General features: G+C 38.0%; 2 protein-coding genes across 5 annotated transcripts; one reads left to right on the top strand and one right to left on the bottom strand.

Moving 5' to 3' along the window:
• The first annotated feature begins 405 nt into the window (after nucleotides 1-405).
• LOC140833814 (single-stranded DNA-binding protein WHY1, chloroplastic-like) lies at nucleotides 406-12,911 on the top strand. Of its 4 annotated transcripts, none has more exons than XM_073198244.1 (7): nucleotides 406-784; nucleotides 1,504-1,604; nucleotides 1,709-1,801; nucleotides 11,640-11,734; nucleotides 12,017-12,105; nucleotides 12,209-12,297; nucleotides 12,574-12,911. In XM_073198244.1, exons 1-7 carry the CDS (start codon nucleotides 526-528, stop codon nucleotides 12,685-12,687), a joined length of 840 nt encoding a protein of 279 aa, XP_073054345.1. In that variant the 5' UTR covers nucleotides 406-525; the 3' UTR covers nucleotides 12,688-12,911. The 4 variants fall into 4 exon arrangements, with proteins under 4 accessions (XP_073054345.1, XP_073054346.1, XP_073054347.1 ...); XM_073198245.1 differs by having other exon boundaries at nucleotides 407-784; nucleotides 1,507-1,604; XM_073198246.1 differs by having other exon boundaries at nucleotides 407-784; nucleotides 12,032-12,105.
• Nucleotides 12,912-12,963: 52 nt separating this feature from the next.
• LOC140833813 (probable LRR receptor-like serine/threonine-protein kinase At1g14390) lies at nucleotides 12,964-23,072 on the bottom strand. The gene is given in 9 exon segments (XM_073198243.1): nucleotides 12,964-13,181; nucleotides 19,682-19,956; nucleotides 20,043-20,154; nucleotides 20,376-20,419; nucleotides 20,549-20,733; nucleotides 20,796-21,039; nucleotides 21,145-21,278; nucleotides 21,669-22,631; nucleotides 22,634-23,072. Coding segments are annotated over 8 exon segments (2,202 nt in total). The 5' UTR covers nucleotides 22,896-23,072; the 3' UTR covers nucleotides 12,964-13,181; nucleotides 19,682-19,698.
• Nucleotides 23,073-24,393: the final 1,321 nt, after the last annotated feature.

The raw sequence follows: 24,393 nt of genomic DNA, 5'->3' as shown, positions 1-24,393 counted from the left end.
TTCTTCTTTTCTAGGTTTTGTTCAACTCTTTTCAGCGATTTGGCCATCTTCCATGATCATCAATCATGAATTGTGGGTCAGTTTCTTCAAATATGTGCACCAATTGATTTATTTATGAGTTCGACAACTGGGCATCTCACATTTGATGGGCTTTCATTACTGGCGATATTTACAGAATTTGGGCCCAACACAATCATAAATTATAATATAAATTTAAAAACTATAAAAAAAAAATAGACTGACCGGCCTACCCCGACTCTCGCCCAACCGTGCTTTGATCTGTGGCCCAAACGAAGCACTTGTTTCGGGCCGTCTCCAAGCAAGATGTCGAAATCACGACCCAACTTTTTTTTTATTATATTTATTTTATTTAAAGGGAGATTTGGGCCGATGGTTAAACCCGAACTGACGTCGTACCTGCCATTTCCATGTTTCCTCCACCGAGCCCCTTCAAATTCGAGACCTCTGCCACAAAAAACTCGCCAAAACCCTCCTCGAGATAGCGTTTTTAAATTTAAACCTAAAATGGTAAGCCTCAATATAACTGCGCCAGGAGGAGGAAGACTCTCAATCTTAAACCCCCAAAAACTGTCTTCTTGTAATTCCACAGTACCCATCTCTATTCTTGTCACCAGAAGTAAGAATGAAATTTTTCTCACCGGCCCACATGGGAAATACTCTAAAAATGTACCTGTTATTGTTAAATCTCAATACCTAACTCCCCAAGAACTGCAACAGCAGCAGAGGTTTTCTTCATTGAAGTCTCCTTCTCCCTCTCAGACTGGTTAGTTGGAGTGCTTTTGTTTGACCGTTTGTTATTCTGTTAGTAATGGTTTCAAGATTTGATTTTTCTTTGTGGGTTTTGCTGGGCAGCTTGTTTTGGCTATTTCATAATTTCTTTGGACACACATTTTATTTTAAGAAAATCAATTTTTGCCTAATCTAGAACCGACGGACATTAATCTGGATTATGTTTCTTGTTTTCTTTCCTTTAGGGCATATAATGGATGTAGATGCTAATGCTATGCGTGTTTGATTTATTACGGTGGTCATTTTTGTTTTCCCATTGTTTTCTTTGCGCGCTCAGACAGGATTTCTTTATATTTGGATTTATGCTCTTTTTGGTTGTTATTAGTGGTTTTGCTTAATTTAATCACTACGAAGCTTGTCTACTTTGATTCGTTCCTATGTGTTTCGAGAAGTTAAAAGAAGTATGGTTTGCAAAATCTTCTGTCAAAGAGTTACCTATGGCAGAACATGTGCTTACATTTACCAGTTTTGCAACATTTTTTTTAACTAAACGAATGATCAGAAATATAAACATGTTCAGCTTTTGTTTATCTTTAAGTTATTGACTTGTGAGGAAGAGGATCAAGTGGATGCATAATTGTTATAAGAATAAAGCGTATGCACATTTTTTATTAATCTAAGAGAAAGTGAAAATTGGCTCCTTGTTGATTGATAGAAAATAATATAGAATCCTTAATTTTGAAATGTATGTAGCAGGGCAATTGCCGCGAAGGGTTTATGTAGGGTACACTATATACAAAGGGAAAGCTGCTCTTGCGGTGGAGCCATGCTCACCGGAGTTCTCTCCTTTAGAAGTATGTTTCTTGAGCCTTCTAGTAGTTTTGAGTTCTGGTTCTATGCCATTTCTTTTATCGTCAGATTGTATGGATTTATTCGTAACAGTTAGTTTTTGGTTCAGTCTGGGGCGTTCAAATTATCAAAGGAGGGTCTCATTTTGCTTCAGTTTGCTCCTGCAGCTGGCGTACGCCAATATGATTGGAGTAGAAAGCAGGTAAATGTATTTTACTTTGTTATGTGATTATGTTATTTTTATACACGAGGGAACTCACGTGTGGGTATGATAGGATCCAAATTTGCATCAAGAGTTTCTTCATTGAATGAGTGATTTGCTCCTAAATATGTAAAGAGGAGATTGAGAGTGTGCAGAAGAGACAGAGAGGAGGAAAAAATAACCCGAGGGTAGAAAAGAAAAACTTTTTTCCAATATCATCTAATATGAAATGTTTATGCATTTATATGCCTTCATCATGTGAATTCTTAACTACAAGAAATTTATTCAAGAAACATTGAGTGTGCGCTTTGAACCCAATTTCTAAAGCTTGAGTTTCTTGAGAATAATCACCATCGGAAGGTGATATTGTGGAACTTTTCCTTGTGGCATATCTGTTTTGATTGCTTCGAGACAAATAAAAACTAAATTAAACCACAATTTTCACCATGTGGATTTTTTGAAAGGTGGATGTAATGTATGATGTCGGCAGTGTTCTAAATGGCGGTCGAGTCGGCCACCTAAGCGGTGGGCGGCCCTCGACTGCCCCGCCTTTGCATCAGGCGGCGTTAAGCTATTCGGCTGGCGAGTCGGCGGAGACGGGCAAACAGATAGCAGAGGCAGCCATTTTAAAAGTCTAGTCACCTGTCAAAGTCAATTAATTTAAAAACCTAGTTAAAGTCAATTAATTTTAAAAATCAGTCAGAGTCAACCAGTTTGAAAAACCCTAGTTGTACTAAAAACACAACCCACTTTCTTTTGTTTTTACTTTTGGAGATTTGCTTCTATCCTCTCCAGCTAGTGAAGCTCGAGGTTGGCTTGTTGATGGTGGTGAAGATGAGTTTGAGCGTATTTCAGGACTTACTTGGAGAATGGTAGGGGATGCATCGGGAGCGGATGAAGTTCTACAACCAAGGAGTAGTCCAATGAACATCCTCATTAGAGAACTTGATAAGGTTTTAGACACATTAGAGGAGGAGAATGAAGAAAATATTGATTTTGAGTCCAATGATGAGAGGATTAAGTCACGACCAGCCCAACTCCAGCAAATACCGAGCCCAACCCAATGTCCTCAAAAGATGTTCATCGAAGACACACTCATGGGAAGTACAAGGTGGCAGATTAGATCGTTGGATTCTAGAGTTATCTTGTTTTTTAAATCTTTAAATAAGAGATTATCTCAGTTAGTTGGTTTGGTTTAGATATGGATGTTTATTAGTTAGGAAGATGTCATTTAGGAAGATATCATTTAGGAAGACCAGGCCTTCAGGCGCTGCTGCTGGATTTTGAAGGGATTTTTGGGGACCCTGAAGGACTGCCACCGCGACGACAACATACACACAAAATTATATTAACCCAAGGGACAGATCCTGTCGTGGTTCGACCCTATCGCTACCTGGACGGGCAGAAAGATGAGATCGAAAGACAGTGCACCGAGATGTTAAAGCAAGGAATTATCCGACCCAGTACTTCACCATTTTCATCACCCGTATTATTAGTCAGCAAGGCCGATAAATCATGGCGTTTCTGTGTCGACTACAGGGCTTTGAATGCGCGAACTGTGAAGGACAATTTTCCAATCCCTGTGATTGAAGAACTGTTGGTAGAGCTTAATGTAGCCCAATTCTTTACAAAACTGGATCTCCGAGCAGGTTATCACCAAGTCCTGATGGATCCAACATGCATTCCCATGACAGCATTCAGGACTCATCATGGTCACTTCGAATTTTTGGTTATGCCCTTCGGGCTAACAAATGCGCCCTCCACTTTTCAGGTCATCATGAACACTATCTTCAGGGATTACCTACGCAAATTTGTTCTTGTCTTCTTCGACGATATTTTGATTTACAGCAAATCTTGGGAGGAACACTTGACACACTTACATCTGGTCTTCTCCACGATCAAAACACAACCGTTTTTCCTGAAGCGGTCCAAATGTTCTCTAGCTCAAACAGAAGTGGCCTATCTCGGCCACCGGGTGACACAATCGGGGGTCAAAGTTGATGACGAGAAAATTGCAGCCATTGCTAATTGGCCGACCCCATCCTCCATCCGCGCCCTTCGCGGGTTTCCAGGCCTTGCGGGGTACTATCGCAAGTTCGTCAAAAACTACGGAATTATTGCCGCACCCTTGACCGGCCTACTTCGCAAGAACTCCTTCTTCTGGTCACAAGAAACCACTCGATCGTTCGAGGTATTGAAGAAAGCTATGACATCCACACCCGTCCTAGCCCTACCGAATTTTTCAGAACCGTTTGTGATAGAATGTGATGCTTCAGAAAGTGGATTAGGAGCTGTTCTTCTTCAAAATGGGCGTCCTATTGCATTCTATAGCCAGGCTTTGGCTCTGCAACACCGTAAATTACCCGCATACGAAAGAGTTGATTGGGTTGGCTAAGGCCATCCGCCACTAGCGCAGATATCTATGGGGAGTTTCGTTCTTGGTGCACACCGATCATTATAGTCTCAAATTTCTACTGGAACAGCGTATCACGACTTCCCCGCAGCAACGATGGATCAGCAAGCTGTTGGGATTTGAATTCAAGGTGGAATATAAACCAAGAAAAGCCAATGTGGTGGCCGACGCCCTCTCAAGACGAGATGAATCAGACAATGGCTCTATTTGCGCCCTATCAAACCCACGGATGGAATGGTTGGAAAATATCTGAAGTGAACTCACCTCTAGGCGCGAGTTACAGCCCTTGATTGATAAGGTGAAGGCTGGAGAAGCTTTGGGGCCCTGGGACTTCTCGGATGATCTCCTTTGGTATAATCAGAGGGTGTTCTTACCTCCGGATTCGACCTTAACAGGTACCATTATCTCTTATATTCATAACTCGTGCCATGAAGGATATTTGAAGACTTTGCATCGCGTTCAGCGGGACTTCTACTGGCCACGCATGCGCAACCACATAAAAACAATTGTGGCGGAATGTGAGGTTTGCCAACGCAATAAGACTGAAAATTTGAAGCCGGCAGGGTTGTTACAGCCCCTCCCAGTTCCTCACCACGTATGGACGGATATCTCTATGGATTTTATCGAGGGACTTCCCCTGTCACAAGGGAAAAATGTTCTCTTGGTTGTGGTTGACCGATTTTCCAAATATGCGCATTTTGTTCCCCTTTCACACCCTTATACAGCGGTGCTGGTCGCTTGGATCTTTTTTGAGAATATATTCAAGCTTCACGGGTTGCCCGAGTCTATTGTTTGCGATGGAGATGTCACATTTACCAGTGGATTTTGGAAGGAACTGTTCCGCTTAAGTGGTACCCAACTTTGCTTCACATCGGCCTACCATCCTCAATCGGATGGCCAAACGGAGGTGGTTAACCGTGTGGTGGAGATGTATCTCCGTGGCTTCTCCGGTGACTTTCCTAAGAAATGGACCACATGGCTTGCGTGGGCTGCATTTTGCTATAACACCAGCTTCCATTCATCCTTACGTTCTTCCCCATTTGAAGTTGTCTACGGCCGACCACCGCCGCGTCTTCTATCATTTTGCCCAGGGGTCGCGAAATTAGAGGCCATCGACAAGGAATTACAGACCAGAGACGAAGTCCTGAAACATCCCCGCCCAGAACCTCATGAAGACTCAATATGACGCATCTCACCGAGATGTCCAATATGCAATAGGGGATATGGTTCTGTGTAGTTTTAGTTTTAGAGAATAAAAATGGCTTATTTCATTAATCAGTAAAAAACCTTTAAATAAAGTTACAAACGTTAGAAAATAAGATCCAAAATAACAACTAACTAAAGGTTCTTAAGTATAAGGTAACAAACTAACAACCTATGACTAAGTATATTACTTTAATCTACACCTTCCCCTCATGTTGGTTCATAAATATCATACATGCCCAACTTGTTTACAAGAAAATCAAATGTAGGTTTGAGTAAACCCTTTGTTAAGATGTCTGCGGTCTGATCTTCAGACTTCAAGAAAGGAATACAAATGACTCCTGCTTCCAACTTCTCCTTTATGAAATGTCGATCAACCTCTATATGTTTGGTCCTGTCATGTTGAACTGGGTTGTGTGCAATGCTTATTGCAGCCTTGTTGTCTCAAAAAACTTTAATAGGGAGATTGATTTCCAGTTTCAGCTCCTTGAGAACTCATTTTATCCGTAGAATCTCACAAATTCCATTAGCCATTGCTCTGTATTCAGCCTCTGCACTACTCCGAGCAACCACATCTTGTTTTTTACTCCTCCAGGTTACCAGGTTTCCCCATACGTAGGTACAATATCCCGAAGTTGACTTTCTGTCTGTGATGGAACCAGCCCAATCTGCATCCGTAAAGACTTCGATGCTCCTGTTATCTCCCTTTCTGGAAAAAAGACCTTTACCAGGACTATTCTTTAAATACCTCAAAATTCGATATACAGCCTCAAGGTGTTCTTTATAAGGACAGTGCATAAACTGACTCACCATGCTCATAGCAAATGCAATATCAGGCCGTGTGTGAGAGAGGTATATAAGTCTTCCAACAAGCCGCTGGTATTGCTGAATATTCACCAAGTTGACTTGGTTGACATCACCAAACTTCTTGTTCGGATCTATAGGAGTATCTATAGGACGACAATCACTCATTCCTGTGTCCTTTAAGAGATCCATAATGTACTTCCGTTGAGAAACAACAATTCCCTGTTTAGACCGTGCAACCTCCATAGCCAGAAAATACTTCATTTCTCCTAGATCTTTGATCTCAAATTCTTTTAAGAGTTTATTCTTCATTGCTTCCAATTCTTCTTGATCACTTCCAGTGAGAAGTATATCATCTACATAAACAATAAAGGTTGTAATATGTCCATTGTTCGAGTAGCGAGTGAACAAAGAATGGTTTGATTGTGCTTGAGAATAGCCCTGTTTCTTCACCACTTGCGTGAATCTTTCAAACCACGCGCGCGGAGACTGCTTGAGTCCGTACAATGCCTTCTCCAATTTGCATACTTTAGCTCCAAATTTGTTTTCGAAACCTGGTGGTGGAAGCATGTAGACTTCTTCCTCCAATCTACCATTCAAGAATGCATTTTTTACGTCGAACTGTCGTAAAGGCCAGTCTAAATTTGCTGCAATAGATAACAATATTCGAACGGTGTTAAGTTTGGCTACCGGAGCAAAAGTTTCCGTGTAGTCAATGCCATAGGTTTGTGTAAATCCCTTGGCTACTAGTCGAGCTTTGTGTCTTTCAAGTGTTCCGTCGACATTGAATTTTGGTGTGAAAACCCATTTGCAGCCAATTGTGGGAGTATTCTTTGGAAGTTCTTTAAGTTTCCATGTCTGATTTTTCTCAAGTGCATTCATCTCCTCAAGAACAGCCTGTCTCCACTCTGGAACATTTAGAGCTTCCTGTATGTTGTTTGGAATCTGAACACTTGAGACATTTGTTGTGAAAACAGCAAACAAAGATGAGAGTTTTGAGTTGGATACAAACTGAGACATAGGATATTTAACACAAGACTTTTTTCTTTTCTAAGAGCCATTGGTAGATCAAACTCAGAGTTAGAAGAGACAGAAGAGTTACCAATTTCATTTTCCAGTCCAGGTTCAGATTCTTGACAAGGCAAGGGTGCAACGGCTTCAATTTGTCGATGAGGGAACTTCCTTTCATATATTTGCCCAAATAGTTTTCTATTCTGATCATCGCGTTCTGCTTCCAGTAGCTGTTGAGATTCAATATGATCTAGACTTGAGGAAGTGTTACTTTGGTTAGCTAAGTTTAGATTTTATTTCACATTTATCTCTTTTGTTTGCCTTATATTTTCACTTTCTCTGTTAGAATTAGAATCTAGAAAATCTAAATTTAATAAGGGATCACAATTTTTGTTATTTGCAATGTTCCTGAGGTTGTGATGAAGATTAAACCTATTATTTGATATTCCTAGATTTTTCAACTTTGAATCTTCAACCAAGTTCTCCCCCTGAAGATTAGGATTAAAAAAAGGAATATTTTCAAAGAATTTAACATCCATTGAGACAAACATTTTTTTAAAAGTGGGGTCAAAACACTTGTACCCTTTTTGATTCGCAACAATCCCAACAAACACACATTTTCGAGCTTTTGGGTCAAATTTACTAGTATTCCTGATTGGATTCCTAATAAATACAGTGCATCCAAATATTTTCAAGGACAGTATTATTAAACATACGAGATTGTGGACACAGATTTAGAAGACAAGTGATTGGTGTTTGAAACTTTAGGATTTTAAATGGCAATCTATTCATTAGATAAGTGGCATGCAAAACCGCCTCTCCCCACAAATATTTAGGAACCTTATTAGAGAAAAGTAAAGCACGACTTATCTCAAGAAGGTGTCTATTCTTCCTCTCGGCAACGCCATTCTGTTGAGGAGTGTCATTAGAAGAACTTTGTTGAACAATTCCTTTTTCGTCACAAAATTTTCCTAAGACTTGGGAAAAATATTCACGACTTAAAAATCTGTATACTCGTATTAAATTGATTTTGAACCATATGATAAAAATTTTTGAAAACAACTTCTACTTCAGATTTTTCTTTGAGTAAATAAACCCAACTAACTCTAGTGTGATCATCGATTAGAGTAATAAACCAACGTTTTCCATGACAAGTAGACACTTTTGAAGGACCCCAAAGATCACTATGTACTAGTGCAAAAGGTTTTGAAGGTGTATAAACCCGTGGAGGATATGTACTGCGATGATGCCTGGATAACACACAAATTTCACACTGAAAAGAAGAAGGATCTTTATGACGAAATAAAGCAGGAAACAGTTGTTTTAAATAATGGAAATTTGCATGACCTAGTCTAAAATGCCATAGATAAATCTCGTCATTACTGAAATCTGAAGCAATTTTCAGGCAAGAATTCTTTTGAGCCTCTTTATTCAAGTACATTCCCTCATCTAGAATGTAAAGACCATCACACTCCTTAGCACTGCCAATCATCATTCTCGAGGCCAGATCCTGAAATTCACAATGGGAGGATAGAAAAATGGCAGAACAATTAAGAGTTTATGTTAGTTTACTGATAGAGACAAGATTATATGATAATTTAGGCACATGCAGAACATTAGACAAGGTTAGCACATCAGAAATTTTTATATCGCCTAAACCAGCAATAGCAGAAAAAGAACCATCTGCTATCCTAACTTTGCGATTTCCTGCACAGGGTTTATATGAGAAGAAAAAACTAGAACAACTAGTCATGTGGTCAGAGGCCCCTGAATCAATAATCCAGGTGGTCTTAGATTGGGAACAAACAAAGGATGACAAGAGCTTAGTGTTACCATTGTGAACAAAAGTACAGGAAGATTTATCTTGAGATGACGGCAATAAATTCAACAATTGTTCTATTTGTTCCTTCGTGAATGGAGACTGCCCAGAGTTGATAAAGTGCTCTTGAGAAGGGTCAGCCATGGTTTGAAGGGCTCGCTCAAGACGAGGTGACTTCCCACCAGGTGGTTTCCCGTGTATTTTCCAGCAAGTTTCACGAGTATGCCAGAATTTTTTACAGAAGTCACACCATGGCTTTCTTTTTTTGTCACCACTGGACTCAGCCCCTTTTCACCTCTTTTGATAAATAGTGCAGACATATCGGATCCAGAAACCCTAGACATATCGGAGCTGGGATCTGCTGCAGAAGAATCATTGTTGTTTATAATTTTTTTGCGACTCTCCTCCAGTCGAACTTCAGAAAATACCTCTCTGATGGAAGGAAGAGGACGACGGCCGAGAATTCTCCCCATAACATCATCTAGGTTGCGATGAATCCCGGTGAGCAGCATGAAGATTCGATCATTCTCTTCACGCTTCTTCTGTCGGAGAAAATCCGCTTGGCTTTCCGATACATCATTATGATATTGATCTAGTTCTTGCCACCATGCCACCATCTCATTATAATAGCTGGTGACGTCACGATTCCCTTGCTTGGATTGCCACAGTCGAGTCTTCAACTCGAAGATCTGTGAGGAATTCTCCAAGTCAGAGTAAGTTTCACGGACAGAGTCCCATACCTCCTGAGCGGACTTCATAAATAGATGAGGCTTTGCAATTGAGGTATCAATGGAATTGAGCAGCCAAGCCATAACAAGGGAGTTTTCTGAACGCCATAATATGTAGCCAGGATCTTTAGACTCCGGCTCCTTGGTTTCTCCTGTTAAGTAACCTAATTTTCCCCTACCATCAATGGCAAGTTTCACTGACTGGGACCATTCAAGATAATTCTGACCATTCAATTTATGCACAGTGACTTGCATAGATGAATGAACAGACTCACTCGTCACACTTGATTGAACAGGTGTAGAGATAGATGTGGTTCCAGAATCTGATTTGTCAGCCATAGGATAGAAACCTTAGTTTGTGCGCTCTGATACCATGTAGTTTTAGAGAATAAAAATGGCTTATTTCATTAATCAGTAAAAAACCTTTAAATAGAGTTACAAACGCTAGAAAATAGGATCCAAAATAACAACTAACTAAAGGTTCCTAAGTATAAGGTAACAAACTAACAACCTATGACTAAGTATATTACTTTAATCTACATTCTGGTACGCTTGCAACAGTACCGCCAATCTAGTGTGGAAAAGCGGATGAACAAGAAACTCTCCCCACGTTACTTTGGGCCATTCGAAGTTAGTGCACGCATTGGTCAAGTGGCATACAAACTCAAGCTTCCTGACTCCTCCTTGATCCACCCAGTCTTCCATGTCTTCTCTCTGAAGCCGTTTAAGGGCAACATCCTACACGACACCGACCTGCCAGTACTCAAGCACGACGAACCCCCGCAGCCACTGGCCATCCTGGATTCAAGATTCCGCCAGGGCCGCCGTGAGCTGCTGATTCACTGGGCCGGCCTCTCACCCACCGAGGCTTCTTGGCAGGATGCTTCCACCTTGGCCGAGGAGTTTCCATCATTTGTGATCGTGGACGATCACGTGGCTCCAGAAGGGTGTAATGTCACGACCAGCCCAACTCCAGCAAATACCGAGCCCAACCCGATGTCCTCAAAAGACGATCACGTGGCTCCAGAAGGGTGTAATGTCACGACCAGCCCAACTCCAGCAAATACCGAGCCCAACCCGATGTCCTCAAAAGATGTTTATCGAAGACACACTCATGGGAAGTACAAGGTGGCAGATTAGATCGTTGGATTCTAGAGTTATCTTGTTTTTTAAATCTTTAAATAAGAGATTATCTCAGTTAGTTGGTTTGGTTTAGATATGGTTATTTATTAGTTAGGAAGATATCATCTAGGAAGATATCAATGAGATTTGATTGGGATTCTTATCCTTTAGTTTGGATTGTCAAACCTTGTATATATATCTATCAGATATGAGGAAATAAAGACATCAAATTTTGTGTTGCTTCTATCAAGTCGGAGATCGTGAGGTTCTCTCTTCAACGAGCCTCAATTACCAACTATCAAAAATAGCGAGACGTGGGCGTAAATCTCAGAAACACGCTCACAATCTTGCGAGTGGTGAATTCTCCCTAAATCGCCCCATAACTAGATCCATTACCCGTGAACGTAACAGATTATGAGTGTAATTAATGATGCATATGTAGATGATCTAGAATATTAGTTATGTTTAGTCTAGTACTTGTTGCTGTAGAGAATTGAAACTTTGAATTTTAAACTTAGTTTTTTGGTAAAAGAATATGATGATGAATTTTTATTAATTATCTTCTTAGTTTACATTTATATATTTATTTGCACCTTGTGATCATCGTTAAACATTTTTTAATTACATATGTTACATAAATGATGACTATTTGTGATTACGTTGCATGATTATATATGATTATCTATAAAAAAAAATTGCTTACAAAATTCCATGGTGTTTCATTTTGCTTATTTCCAGTTATTCTCATTGTCGGTGACCGAAATAGGAAACATTATCAGCCTTGGGACTCGAGATTCTTGTGAATTTTTTCACGATCCTCATAAAGGAAGAAGGTCAGATTATATGTCCTGGACATTCTGACTGACTTTTGTTATGAAAACTCAGAAGTTTGTTAATTTTTGTTCACTAGCTCTCTTACCTTGGTTAATACCTCATGCATAGCAGCAACAAAGAGTCGCTCATGGATTTTCTATCCACATAACACTACAAAAATAATATGACCTACCGATTTAATTTAACCAGTCTATCCTTTCTGGCACCTTGCTAGCCATTGTTAAAACACTTATTAAAGGACTAATTAATTTATATATTCGTAAATCGTAAATGTCAGTTAGAATGAACTTGTGCAGCGAAGAAGGCAAGGTGAGGAAATTATTGAAGGTGGAGCCCTTGCCTGATGGTTCTGGCCACTTCTTCAATCTCAGTAATGACATATCTCTTAAATCATGCCATGAACCTTTTGAGAGTAATATATATTATATTCGCTTATTACGCCTTTTGATCATGAGATTGTTTGCTGATTTAAGGTGTTCAAAACAAGCTTATAAATGTGGACGAGAATATATATATCCCCATCACTAAGGCAGAGTTTGCTGTACTAGTTTCATCATTCAATGTAAGTCAAAGCTTTGTCCACTATTCAATTCCCTTGACATGTCGTCTTATTGATATCATTGTCCTATTGATTGCCATTCTGATAGGAGCTATATGAATTTCCTCTAGACCCTTATTATTAGTTTCGCAATCAGTTTGGCCTTGTACAGTTTTTGATCGTTTGTCACGTGGGAGTGTTTAGTGTTGAATTTTTTCGTATAGTTAACCGATATAAATCTCTGTTGAAATAATGCATACTAATTTTATAATGACGACAGCTCATTTTGTGTCGTTGCAGTTCATTTTGCCATACCTTTTAGGTTGGCATACATTTGCAAACTCAACAAGGCCTGAAGATGCAAGTCGTCTAAACAATGCAAACTCTACCGTGGACTATGAATGGAACAGATAGGAGGAAAACTTCGCACCTCTCCTTTTTTTCGCCATTCTCATCTTCTTTGTTTTCTACTGGTGTAAATTTGTTTTCCTCTCCGTTTAGTTATCTCTCTGTTGTATGAATACGATGACCAGAAACCAAAAAATTGGGGAATACTCTTTTCCATTACTTTATGTATGTAATGTGTCGAAGTAATATCCTCTCGTTTAACTTGAATACAATGGCTTCATTGAATGTTTTGATGGTTTGATTAACCTAAGAAATGTCAATATTGGCCTAACTGGTGGAAATAATAAATTACCCAATAGATCTTAATTTAACATATTCAATATACATCAAATACTAGAGCAACGAATGCAGCAGCATATGAAGTCCAAGATGGTTTTGAACTGAAATGGAGAAGAATGCTGTTGCATGATTAATTACGTTGCTCTTGGAGATCAAGAACTTGATGGTGCGCCACCATCGATTGTGTACGCAGGAAAATGGAAGAATTATTACAACAGAATGTCACGCCCCGAGACCGGGGTTAGTCGACACCGGCGTTGTTCAACAATCACATAATCGCCAAACAACAAGCCTCGTAGTTCAGTATAAACCAAAACCAGTCTATTTCATAATTAACTCAAAATAATCTTGTCTTACAGTGATAAATTCCAAAACGAAATAAAATGTGCGGAAGCGATATACAACTTGAATCGAAACTTAGGAAGAACATAAGTGAGAAATCTTCATATCTCGAAACTTCATCTCTAACTCCAAAACACGTCTTATTCATCCTTGTCTACTTGATCTTCGTTCTCATCTGGGGAGAAATGTAAGGGGTGAGTGTTTGGGAAACACTCAGCAAGTGGGGGCCGATCGATTACCACAAATACATATAAATATAATTTAAAACCCATATTGCAACTGATTTTTTTCAAAACGTAGTATCTCATATCAGATCAGAATCGGAATTGAAATGCGAAACAGAGATTATCAGACAATTCAGAACAGAACGAATCAGAACAAATGAAAACACTGTTATTCATCTCGTTATCCATGGTCAAATTGTCCCCAATATGTTAGTCCTCTAAGGGGTGAGGCCAAAACACAGTTTTATACCCACTGATGGGGGCCGAAACACAGTTTTATACCCACTGATGAGGGCCGAAACACAGTTTTATACCCACTGATGGGGGCCGGAACACAGTTTTATACCCACTGATGAGGGCCGAAACACAGTTTTATACCCACTGATGGGGGCCATATATAATTTACAATCGTCGTTCCATATCCCACTCGAATCATAACAGTGCACCACAAAATCAGATGTATCAAACAACATTTATCGGAATTTTTGAATGAACTCAGCAGAATCAAAGAACACCGGAAATAGAAGAACATATCGTACATCGATCGAGATTTTATAAAATATATAATAGCATTTTTCGAAAATGATTTGGCACACATAGACGCATGTCATGAAATACTTATACAAAGTTTAAGGTACAAAGAAATACATAGCAAAAGCCCACTTACCGTATTCTGACTGCTCAAGGAAACGTGAATGGTGAGATTGCGGCAGAGCTTCGCTACTTGAGGATGAAAGCTTCGAAAATACGGTGATGCTAGAGAGGATTTCGAGATTTGGGAGTGCAAGTTCTGAATGAAGAGTCCTCCTATTTATAGGCACGGAAAATCAGCTTACAAGGTAAGCTCTGAAGTCGCTCCACGAATGACGCTGATGGCTAATCAAATGGGTGATTGCACTAATCTCTCTCGGATGAACGTAGACTGCTTTCTTGTACAGGTTCGTGATGTATCTGGACTGTATTGCAAATTTGCTAGCTTCCTTATTGAGAAAACTTCCTTATATACAATATAATATTTCCAATTAGGTGGATATCCAGTATTAATTTACTGTGTATCTTGCACTGGATTTCGATTTTCATGTATTATTTATATTTTCAAATTTATTATAACTCGAAAATAAATTCTTATACATGTCTATATTTAATTAATTATGTGCCCAAAAATTTGGGTTCTCACATCCCTCCCTTCTTATTAGAAGTTTCGTCCTCGAAACTTGAGTCGGTTTGACTTTCAAAAAGGTAAGGATATTGCTTGCGCATTTTCTCTTCAAACTCCCAAGTAGTTTTCTCGTTCTGTGTGTTTTGACTATTGCACCTTGACGTAGGGAATGATACGTCGTCTTAGTACTTGGTCCTTGGTGTCCACAATATGAATATAGACATCTTCATATTTCAGCTCTTCCCCCATGTTACCTTTGATCATTAGCGGTTCAATTTCCATAACATGGCTTTGGTTCGAGGTGTATTTCCTTATTTTGGACTTGTGAAATATATTGTGGATTCTAGATATATCTGATGGCAATGCTATTCTGTAAGACAATGTGCCAATCTCTCCAGAATTTTGAATAGTCCTGCGTACCGAGGTTTCACTTTTTCAGCTTTACTGAATCTAATGATTCCCTTATATAAGCTTTTTCACCCCATGTGAATTCCATTGGTCTCCTTTTAAGATCAGACTAACTCTTTTGCTGGTCTTATGCAACCTTGTGTCTATCTTTGATGATGACCATTTTTTCATTATCTCTTGGATTAGTTCTAGCCTAGTTATGACTGTCTCCTCTATTTCTTCCATGCTCAGTGATGAACGACACTTTACTTGTTGGCATACTTGTCACTTAGATATAAACTCGGTGACATCTCTTTTCATTATGCTTCACTAGAAACTTACTTTCAAATCTCTGTACATCTTTGTACTACCTGGGTGGGTCGGGAATATTGACTTATGTGCCTCTTACATCACTTCTTATCGAAGATTGTTGATATCTGGCACACATAATCGTCCTCTCATCCCTAGGATTCCGTCTGGGTCCACTTGAAAATCTGATGACTTTATTTTCTTGGCTTGTTCTTTGAACTTCTCTAGTGTCGTGTCTCGACTCTGATTTAACTTGACTGCTTCCCGAAGGCATGGTTGCGCGGAGAATGATGTTATGTTATCTTACCCATGTTTGAATCAAAGGATCGGCTACCTTATTTGCTTTGTTGGCGTGGTAGCTTATTGTCAAGTCACAGTCCTTGAGTAACTCTATCAACCGTCTTTGTCTCATTTTTAATTCTTTTTGAATGAACAAATATTTGAGACTTGGTGGTCAGTGAGTGAATATTTCACACTTGACATCGTAGAGATAGTGTCTCCAAATTTTCAAAGCAAAGATCACTGCTGCCAACTCGAGATCGTGAGTATGGTAGTTTTGCTCCTGTGGCTTTAGTTGACTAGCCTCTCTTCCATGAGTACTCCTCTGACATCTTCCTTTGATCCTTGTCCTCAGTAGATAATACCAACATTGGTGTAGATGCTAGCTTCTCCTTTAATGTTTGAAAGCTCTTTAACATCTCTCTCTTCAGTTGAATTCATAGTTCTTTTGTGCGAGTCTCATCAGTGATACGACTACTGAAGAGAAGCCCTCGACGAATTTCCGCTAATAGCCTGGTAATCTAAAGAAGCCTCTAATTTCGGTTCCATTCTTATGTTTCGGCTAATCTAGATTTGCCTCTAATTTCTTAGTTCCACTGATATTCCTGATTTCGATCTCACATGACCTTATTCTGAATGCTGACATTGAGGTGTCTTCTGCTCTGACCTTTAGCTGATGATAGCATGTCCTCAGGTCAAGCTTAGAGAAGATTGTAACTCCTTTACGTTGATCGACAAGACCGTATATTATTGGAAGAAGATACTTATTCCTGATTGCGATATTATAGAGTTCTCTATAATCTATACACAATCTCATACTTTCATCTTTCTTCCATACAAATAGGACTGCAGCTCCCCAATGAGATGCACTTGACATAATATGCTTTTTGTCTAACAACTCTTAGACTCGTTCTTTTAGCTCTTTGAGTTCATCTGGAGCCATTCGGTACAGTGCATTGGAGATTGGTGCATCATCAAGTACCGAATTTACTCGAAATCTACTTCACCATCCAAGACCATTCCAAGAAGCCTTTCTGGAAAAACGCCCGAAAATTTTCGTATTACTAGAATATCTTCCAATTTCAGCTCATCTACTCTTGCACTTTGTTTACCATTGCTAGGTAAATTTCTTCGTCCGATATTATGGCTTTCCAAGTCTGGGAAACAGAAAAAAATGTATTTCCGTTCCTTGGCGTTGCCATGGTACTTGATTTCTTCTTGGTTCGGGGTTCAGAGTTTGACATTCTTACTCTGGCAATCTACTATTGCATGGCTCTTAGATAATCAGTTCATCCTTAAGATGGCGTCGAAATCTATCGAAGTGAGTTGAATCAAGTCGGCACTCAATATATGCGATTGATGCTTATTTAATCTTATCTTGAAGTTATCCCGATTACTATCACAAAATTAAAACCCATATAGAATATTGAAACTTAACTCAATATCGATCTATAGCTTAAAATCCGAAATTATAACATAGTCGTTACCTCAAATAATTATTCTTTTACTAAATCTTACTTTTATCAAGATCATGAGCCTATCACACTCTAATACAAAGGAGTTCATTAAATGTCATTCCCTTTGAATCATTCTTAGTACCATAAAAGTCAAAACTTATTGTACTATACTTTCCTTGATACCCATCAATATCTCATAACTTATTTTATTTACGTAAGGTCATAGCCTACTTGTTATCCCAAAATAATATAAATTCTTTAACCTGGAGATATTGTCTCACAAGATATTCCAAGGTTGAAGGTCCTACATATTTAAAGTTAGCGCTTAACATTCTTAATAACCCAAACTTAATACCCACACAGTTAATTGTTACTACAAAATCAACTTCTCTATTGGAATACCCAAAACTTGTGATATAGTTTTTATATCAACTTTTCTCATATTAGTTTCCATAAATAACTTATCATCCCCGAGTCAAATCTTTTATCTTAAATTAGAAATTTCAGTCAACTTATCTCTTATAGGTATATTCCCAAAAATAAATACAAATACTAATTGTTCTCATAATACAATTCCATAAAATTTCGACAAGTAGTTCAAGAAACACGTTGAACGGGATTTTTCGAGAAAGTTTCCAAAAGTATAAAGTTTGGACATTGACCCATGGATAAAAATAATACGTTGAGAGGAATCTAGAACAGTTGACGGAATTAAATTCTGAGTTTTCTACGAAATGTTATGAGTTCTACGAAACTTTCCTAAAATAACAAAAACGCAATTTCGAATATCTAAATAAAGGAGTTTCGTGTTTTCAGACTATGCCTCGCAACAAGTTGTGATATTACTCGTTGGTCGTTCCGAATGGGACTGCATTGGCCGATTTTTAAAATTCCACCGATTTTTTTTTCCCGAATAATTTTCTTCCCCAACCGGATTATGAACCTGGCGGCTCTGATACCACTTAAATGTCACGCCCCGAGACCGGGGTTAGTCGACACCGGCGTTGTTCAACAATCACATAATCGCCAAACAACAAGCCTCGTAGTTCAGTATAAACCAAAACCAGTCTATTTCATAATTAACTCAAAATAATCTTGTCTTACAGTGATAAATTCCAAAACGAAATAAAATGTGCGGAAGCGATATACAACTTGAATCGAAACTTAGGAAGAACATAAGTGAGAAATCTTCATATCTCGAAACTTCATCTCCAACTCCAAAACACGTCTTATTCATCCTTGTCTACTTGATCTCCGTTCTCATCTGGGGAGAAATGTAAGGGGTGAGTGTTTGGGAAACACTCAGCAAGTGGGGGCCGATCGATTACCACAAATACATATAAATATAATTTAAAACCCATATTGCAACTGATTTTTTTCAAAACGTAGTATCTCATATCAGAATCGGAATTGAAATGCGAAACAGAGATTATCAGACAATTCAGAACAGAACGAATCAGAACAAATGAAAACACTGTTATTCATCTCGTTATCCATGGTCAAATTGTCCCCAATATGTTAGTCCTCTAAGGGGTGAGGCCAAAACACAGTTTTATACCCACTGATGGGGGCCGAAACACAGTTTTATACCCACTGATGAGGGCCGAAACACAGTTTTATACCCACTGATGGGGGCCGGAACACAGTTTCACAGTTTTATACCCACTGATGAGGGCCGAAACACAGTTTTATACCCACTGATGGGGGCCGGAACACAGTTTTATACCCACTGATGAGGGCCGAAACACAGTTTTATACCCACTGATGGGGGCCATATATAATTTACAATCGTCGTTCCATATCCCACTCGAATCATAACAGTGCACCACAAAATCAGATGTATCAAACAACATTTATCGGAATTTTTGAATGAACTCAGCAGAATCAAAGAACACCGGAAATAGAAGAACATATCGTACATCGATCGAGATTTTATAAAATATATAATAGCATTTTTCGAAAATGATTTGGTACACATAGACGCATGTCATGAAATACTTATACAAAGTTTAAGGTACAAAGAAATACATAGCAAAAGCCCACTTACCGTATTCTGACTGCTCAAGGAAACGTGAATGGTGAGATTGCGGCAGAGCTTCGCTACTTGAGGATGAAAGCTTCGAAAATACGGTGATGCTAGAGAGGATTTCGAGATTTGGGAGTGCAAGTTCTGAATGAAGAGTCCTCCTATTTATAGGCACGGAAAATCAGCTTACAAGGTAAGCTCTGAAGTCGCTCCACGAATGACGCTGATGGCTAATCAAATGGGTGATTGCACTAATCTCTCTCGGATGAACGTAGACTGCTTTCTTGTACAGGTTCGTGATGTATCTGGACTGTATTGCAAATTTGCTAGCTTCCTTATTGAGAAAACTTCCTTATATACAATATAATATTTCCAATTAGGTGGATATCCAGTATTAATTTACTGTGTGTCTTGCACTGGATTTCGATTTCCATGTATTATTTATATTTTCAAATTTATTATAACTCGAAAATAAATTCTTATACATGTCTATATTTAATTAATTATGTGCCCAAAAATTTGGGTTCTCACACAGAATATTATTGGCATGGAGCTTTACAACTTTGTATCAAGGTTACCACTAATATTTCCACTGAGGTTTCCACTCTTTGTCCAACCCTCTTGAACTTGAGCTGAGTACTGCAGATGCCAAAGAACGTCCTCAACCGTAGGTCGCCCTATTGGATCTTTGCATAGGCAGTTTACAGTGATCTGGGCAAACGTTTTCAAGGATTCATATGCAAAAGTTCCATACATAGAGGGATCAACTAAGTCTCGTAGTTTTGATGGTGATTCTGCCAAGCTCCTCTCTAGCTGTATATGAATCAACAAGCCGAAGTTCAATAATCCTTGTGGGAAATTGGAAAATTCAGCCTTATTGCGTAGGGTAGTTGCACTACCTGATACTTAAGGTCATCGGATTCACTCTGAGATTGTATTGGTCTACCAATGATAACTTCGGTTAGGATAACTCCCAGTCGATAAATGTCTTCCTTTTCTGGATCTTCACTGCTAGATTCGGAGCATCGCGTGAGATTATCATATTGTGCTTGCTTTGTCTCAACTCTTTTATTTGTTTCAAGATGCGACATGAAACTATCTTGAGAATGAAAACGAAAAGTATGGACTAATGTTCAATCGTTTGAATCATCATGTCAATTCATAACGACAATGTCGAAAAGCAGAGGAAATATGCAGGAAAATGAGACTTAGAAAGGATGAGAAAGCTTAACCGGTTTAAGGTGTCCTGGCTATGAAGTGAGTTTTCCACACCAACCTGCAGTTTCATTGGTTAAAATGAGCCATCAAGAACTTTTTGGCTTACTTTCACTTGTTGGCCTATATATAGATATAGATATATTATATAAACATATAATATATCATTTTAACCACATAAATTGATTACCTTAGATGGAAGTGTTAATTTATAGCTGCTTATTTTCGGAGTGAGACTTCCATCTAAGAGTATGTTTTCGATTTTCAGGTCGTTCCCTTGAACTCCTCCTGTATGCAGGTATTGAATCCCCCTGGCAATACCCATAGTGATTGCCATTCTCTGTGGCCATTTCAGAACTTCCCTTTTTCTCCAATCTGCCAAATGTGAAATAAGTGTTCCTCAGCATTTCAAAATATCAGTTTTAAAAGTTGTGTACCAGTTAGGTGATCCCTCAACGACCCGTTGGCTATATTTTCAAGCACGATATGGACTGCGCAAGTCGTGCTTGGATGGTCTTGGTGCGTGGCAATGCTGTGCCCGAGAACACTGACTAAATGCCTGTGCCTCAGCTTCGATACAACTTCCATGTGGTGCTCCAGAGCTTGTGGTGAATGCTTCTGTTTTAGCTTAATACACTTCACTAAGATTGGTGATCCATCTCTAAGTCTACCTTTGTATCTCTGTTGAAAATCAATAAAAAAGACGAGTCGAATTTTTACCCAAGCTTACTCATTCACTTACATTAAACACACACACACACACACACGAGAAAATAGCTTCTTCACCTGATCCTGTGATCCTTCTCCCACAAGATTAATTGTATCGAAATTGTTGGTTGCATCTTTAATTTCCTCTAGCGTGAACACATGATATGGTGGCAGTCCTGGCAATGCCATTTGATCTGTCTGCGGTATACGTCCTGATGACATGCGATGAAAAAGTCTTGATTCAAGTTCATGGATGACTATCAACTTGTATTAAGTTGCTACTCCCATGAACTCAGATATTTTAAAGAGTAGAATTTAATTTTATATCATGATAACCATTACTATTTCAAAGCACCGGTTCACACTCTCCTTTATATTTAAATAAACTGATCTTGTATGTTATTTTAGGCGTTTATAACCCGCTACCCCACAAAAATATATATACAACTTTGAATATTTAATTTTAGGCATGTACTTGAATCTTTCTTTGATATGCGAGAACATGATAAATATAAACAATATGTCATCCCATTACTCCTTTGACATAAGTACTTTCTAACCATTTCTAGATGCTGAAGAGAAAAAAGGGATTGGGAACTTACTTCCGGTCGAAGATCCGGAAGCGGACGTTTTCTGGATCACAACGTTGTCATACTTGTACTCACTGCCTCTTTTTCTTGGAGCTCTTTTTAGGATTGCCAAAATCAAGAACCCCAAGACACCTAAAACTGCGACAATGCCCCCGATGATACCAAGCACAACGCCAAGTTTCATCGTAGGTTGCTCTTTCTGGATTGTTGCCGAAGGATTAACAGCTAATGCATCTTCTTTTTGGCAGAAAGAAGTAGGTCTCTGATAGACTGAGGTTGTGTTTGACAGACAATTCCATAGAGTAATAAATGTCCTGTTTCCTAGATTTGATGCTAGACAAGAAAGTAATCTCCCAGTTAAGAGGTTATTTGAAATGTCCACATAACTAAGATTGATATTGCATGAAACATCTGCTGAAAGTGCCCCACATAACTGATTTTTAGCCAGACTGATGTACTGAATTGAAGGCATCGAAAAAAGGAACAAAGGGATTGGTCCAAAGAGGTTATTGAATGACAAATCAAGAACTTGAAGCCTATTCATTTTTTTGAAATCTGGTGGAATTTCAGATTTCAATGAATTGTTCCCAATCAGAACAGATACAAGATTGTTGCCTAAAGATGGAAATTTAGGCCCCAAAAAATTGCTACTCAAATCCAGCTCTTCAAGCACCGACAGAGCACTTAGATTTGGAACGCTCCCATTGAGCAAATTGTTACTTAATACAAGGCTTTTTAAACTCTGGTAACTTGATACTGATGGAGGGATGTCTCCATATATGAAGTTTGAGCTAACATTCAGCACTTCAAGGGATCGAAGCCTGTTGATTTTTGCTGGTAACCGCCCCCATAATCCTAAAGAAACCAATGACAGCTTCTGCAAACTCGAAAGCTTGGTTAAGACAGTGAAGAATGATTCAAGTGAGAACTTATCAGAAAGAGTCTGCTCAGAAACTGCAAAATCTGAAGCTGAGATTTCGGATTCCTGGAAGCAGAGCTTTTGTTTCCTACAATGATCAGTTCAGTGATGTGATTACTTGAACAGACAAGTGTAAGAGAAGGATTTGGTGGCAACGTACAAAAGTTTGTCCATTTGTTCCATTGTTCAAGTGCTGGTGGATATTCAAGAAACCATTGAATTTGGAAGAGGATTCTGGTTTCAGTTGAAGATAGTTGTGCCATTGAAAATGGTGAAGATACCAGGAAAATGATGGTTGACAACACCCATTGATGTTCCATTTTCACAGAAAAACAAGCTCAATACTGGCATGTTAGGTGGGAAGATGAGAAATTCAACTAGAAAATCAGCCTAAAACACACGAAATCATCAGAACAATTTGGAGTTTGGATATCTTAAGAAGATGAAATGTGTCATCTTGGTTTTTTCTAAAGTGTAAATAACGCAGAAAGCACTGAGAAATGGATGAAATGATAAAGAGGGACTTTATTTTGCAATAATTTTGTTTCCTTTTTGCTTGGTTTCAACTTGCAAGCTAGCAAGTAGCACACGGTAATTTTTCTTGAAAATACTAAAATTATTTTTTTTTTAAATTATAAAAAGCTAAAACATGAGGAGCATCTAATCGGTGTCGAGCATTTTATTTTATTTTATTTTTTTATGTATCACATGCATTTTCGATAACATAAATTTCTACGAATTTTTAGAAACTTGAAAAGATTTAATTGTAGCATGAATTTAAACACGTCATGTATGAAAGATTATATATACAAGGATTTTGGAAATTTACGAGAATTTTCTTTTGTTGACCATTTAATGCCAATTGATTATTCGTGAATATAATAAATTTTCATTTATTTGAAAACCATTTAATTCTGAATTTAAGGAATTTATTTCTGACGAGTGGGACTTGCATGCATGCAAATTTTGGAACCTTTCACCAGCTAATGGAGCACGTGGGAGTGGAGCCAGTTGTGTTTCATATCACCATTTGATGTCAATCTTGCTTACGGTTCAATAAATTATGAATTTTGACTTTTTAATAAATGAATATTTAATGTTATTGATTGTATTTTAAGCATAGTTTGGTACACATGATAAGATAAACATGTGATAAATAATATAAAGATAAATAAGATGTAGGATATTATATTTAATGTTTGGTATGATTTTAATAAGAGTGATTAAATTTATATATTATATTGTAAAGACAAAATTAACCTTATCGTAATAAATTTTATAATTTCAAAGTTGTTACTAGCTTGAGGTCATATTTTTTATCTATTCATGCGCCGATAGTGCTTGTATGATTTATTTATTTTTTACCTAATTTATATATTATATAATATGATAATTGAGCTCTTGATTTTGTGAGTCAAGTCAAATATAAAATTTTAAGGTTAATCAAGTGATACTAATAGTTTTATTGATATTTATAAAAATTATTAATATAATTATCTCGAAATCATTTATATAATTATCATATTATATAATATATAAAAATAAATAAAAATATTTATTTGATTTTAATTTCTACCTACTAACATATAATTATAAAAATCATTTATAAATTGAGGATAATTAAGTCATTTGTAGTATATTTTATCATTAAATTAAAATTATCACATCTAATAGAAGATACATTTCATCCCTCTAAAAAATTATTTATGAAGGACTCATGATATTATCATGGGTTTTTTAAAAAGTACCAAACGTAGAATAACGATGATTATTTATCAATCACTCCCTTATACCATATATCAAACTATGCCTTAATAC

Source organism: Primulina eburnea, chromosome 6, assembly GCF_022965805.1.
Source record: "Primulina eburnea isolate SZY01 chromosome 6, ASM2296580v1, whole genome shotgun sequence".
In the NCBI taxonomy this organism is placed as follows: Eukaryota; Viridiplantae; Streptophyta; class Magnoliopsida; order Lamiales; family Gesneriaceae; genus Primulina; species Primulina eburnea.
This window is presented reverse-complemented; position numbering and strand designations above follow the sequence as displayed.